The sequence below is a fragment of the Charadrius vociferus genome, unplaced genomic scaffold (assembly GCF_000708025.1).
Source record: "Charadrius vociferus isolate BGI_N301 unplaced genomic scaffold, ASM70802v2 scaffold600, whole genome shotgun sequence".
Lineage (NCBI taxonomy): Eukaryota > Metazoa > Chordata > Aves > Charadriiformes > Charadriidae > Charadrius > Charadrius vociferus.
This window is the reverse complement of record NW_009646404.1, coordinates 703,251-706,123: the sequence shown is the minus strand read 5'-3', so window position 1 is coordinate 706,123 and position 2,873 is coordinate 703,251. Positions and strand designations below refer to the sequence as shown.

The 2,873-nt window shown below is 62.4% G+C and overlaps 1 protein-coding gene across 1 annotated transcript in view; it reads right to left on the bottom strand.

The window, feature by feature from the left end:
- The window catches only part of MLST8 (MTOR associated protein, LST8 homolog (S. cerevisiae)), a 6,526-nt gene extending 6,241 nt beyond the window's left edge, over positions 1-285 (bottom strand). The window contains exon 1 of the mRNA XM_009895031.1: positions 280-285. Within this exon, the coding sequence (XP_009893333.1) occupies positions 280-285 (6 nt within the window). The remainder of the gene's footprint in view (positions 1-279) is intronic.
- Positions 286-2,873: the final 2,588 nt, after the last annotated feature.

Below are 2,873 nucleotides of genomic sequence, written 5' to 3'. Positions count from 1 at the left end.
CGGGGGGCGGGGGAGCAGCCTCCTGCTGCCGTGGGGGCAGTAGCCCCGGGGTGGGGGGAGGAGGGTCTGCAGCCTCCCCACGCAGGGACCCCCAGCCATGGGGCTGCAGTGCTGTGGGCCCTGGCGAGGGGCAGCCCGTGGGGGAGACCCGGGCTGGGTTTGAGGGACAGGGACAGTCTCAGCTGGGCTGACCGAGGAAGGCTCTGGAAGCGTGTGAACGTGCATGTGAGCGTGCATATAAGTGTGCACGGAGCAGCGTCGCTCTTCCCACGGCCGCACCGTCATGCGCGCCGACAGGAGCGAGGGTTTGGCATGGCAACGGCTGGGGAACGCTGGAGCGGGGCGGTGGGCAGCCGGGCGGCATCCAAACCCTGCGGCAGCACCCAAACCCCTCGCTACTGGCCCACGGGCTGTGGTCAGCAGCCGCCACCCTGGAGGCAGCCAGGGCACTCTGCTCTGTCCTCTCCATAGCCCCGCTCTCTCCAGGCTCAGCTTTGGATTTGCTTCCATTCTTCTCTCCTCCAGGCTCGGGAAGGTAAGCGGGCAGCCGGGCTGGTTTCGGGGTCCTGGGAGCAAAATCCATGTGGACTTCATGGAGGCAGCGGAGGGGCACGAGGGGCCAGCTCGCTCCTCACATGGTGGCTGCTGACAGGGTTGAGCCAGGCTGGCCGGTTGCAAGGCTCTGCCGAGCCTTCAAGGGACTGTGCCAGCCCTGTCCCCAAAGGGTTGGTAGCGGAAGATGTCACGTTAATAAATATAGTGGGTGCTAGCGGTGAGGTGCTGGGCTAGAGCGGTGGCATCAATCAGCTGTGCCCTCACGGCAAAGGAGCCTCCCATTGGCACAGGGGCACAGAATCACTGCTGCCCCTCGTCACCCCTTGGTGCTGTGCCCCACTGCCAGCGTGTGCCCGTCCTGCCTGCCCTCACCCGGGCTGTGCCAGGGAGGCTCAAACCCTGGAAACCTGTTCTCTATTTAAATAAGATAACATATATTAAAACTGCCAAATCTTGGCGAGCTGACAGCGTCTGTCTAAATATTTATCCCAGCTCCGATCAGGCGCTGTGTTCTCATGACAGCGTGATTAGCACTTTGCATATTTGTGGCCTTTCTGGGTGCTGGGCCCCCCGTGTCTGCCTGCCCCGCGCCTGGCGGCCGTGGAGCTCCCCTCTCTTCCCGTACACCCGGCAGAGGTGAGTCCCGGGCTGGCAGCTGTCCCCAGCCTGGCACATCCCTACTGGGCTCTGCTGAAGCCGCCAGGAGCGTTCAGGTCTGGGAAACACAGCGTGGACAGGCAGGGGAGGGAGCGGGTGCTGCGTTTGTCCCCTACAGCACAGGAGGTGCAGTGCCAAGCACGAGGCGTGTTTTTCGTGCAGGGACATGAGCGCAAGGGACAGCAAGGGCACAACCTGCCCCAAAACCAGGCTTCTGCTCTGCCTCCTGTGCACGACCACTGGGGGACTGGGTACCCATGTGTACCAGGCGATGGGGATGGAGCAGGGATGCTCCAGCTCCCTCCCGCACAGTGCTGCCCAGCCCTGCAATGTGTCCTTGCCGGAGCCTCTTGCTTCTGGGGACAGCACGTCCCGTGCTGGCACTGCAGGACGTGCCAGGGGTCCTGACCGTCATGCCCGCCCTGTGCCCCGTGGCAGCGTGCGGGAGGAGCGTGTCGGGAGGGATTAGGGCTGTGTCTAGAAAAAGGGCTAATTCAGAGCCGGAGGCGCGGGGCGGCTCAGCGCGGCTCTCCCCTGGTGCCACTGCTCTGGCAACACAAACAAAACCCTCGCGATCAGCTGAGCGGCTTGTGCACCGGCAGTAGCCAAAATCTGCTTTTCAGTTCCCAAATCTGGCGACGCTGAATTTAACCCTAAACTTCAGTTTGTTTGGGTGGCAACTCACCAAAAGGGCTGGTGGCAGCTGCCCCGGTGCTCGCAGTAGCTGCCAGGCTGGAGGGCTGCCCGGGGGGTGTTGATGGGCTGCCCCATCCCTGTCTTCCCACACACACCAGAATTGGCAAAAAGGGAGAAAAAAAGGGCAGAAATTATGCTAGTGCTTCTTGCGTGAGACTTCCAGGAGGATTTGTGCTGCCTCCTGCCTGTTGTGCCGCGGAGACCGTGGGAGATGTGCTGCCCACAGCAGGGTGGCTCTGGGCTCCTGGGGTGGGAGCTGGCATCACCGCTGGTCCCTTGTCACCTGGGAGCCGTGCTGTGGGCGAGGAAGAACCCCAAGGGGGCTGCAGGAGCAGGGGACACAGGGTGTGCTTGGCGTTCCCCCTCTGCGGTGCTTTCCCAGGGGGTTGTGTTGGGGCTGTGGAGGTCAGTGGCTCCCCGGGGCTCACGGAAGCGGTGCCCCCGGTCACGGCAGCACCCCTGGTGCTGTTGCTCAACGGGGTCTGGCCCGGCCGAGCATCTCCTGCTGCAGCCATGGGTGCGGGTCTCGGTGTCAGGGCTGGTCCTGGGCCAGTGGGTACAAATCTGCACAGTCTCTTGAGCTGTGACCATGGGGGGGACTGGGGAAGGGGCTCCTGCTGCCTCCTGCCCTGCGGAGACTGCCTTTGGTTTGGGCTCACTTTCACCTGGTAGATCCCCATCTCAGGGATTCTCAAAATTGATTTAGGAAAAAAAAAAAAAAAAAAAAAGATTTTGTATTGATTTTGTATTAATTTTATTAATCTTAATGGTGACAGCTGCACCGTGCCCGTCCCGCGATGCCACCGCACCCAGCCGCCCTGTGACACAGCCCTCCTCTCCAGAGGTGACACGGCAGCTCGAGGGGATCCCCCTGGGGGGACCTGCCCTGCAGCCACCGTCTTGTTTGCTCGTGCGCTGGCAGAGCCCGAGGAGGCTGCGCCCTTGCAGGCAGAGGCAAAGGCAGG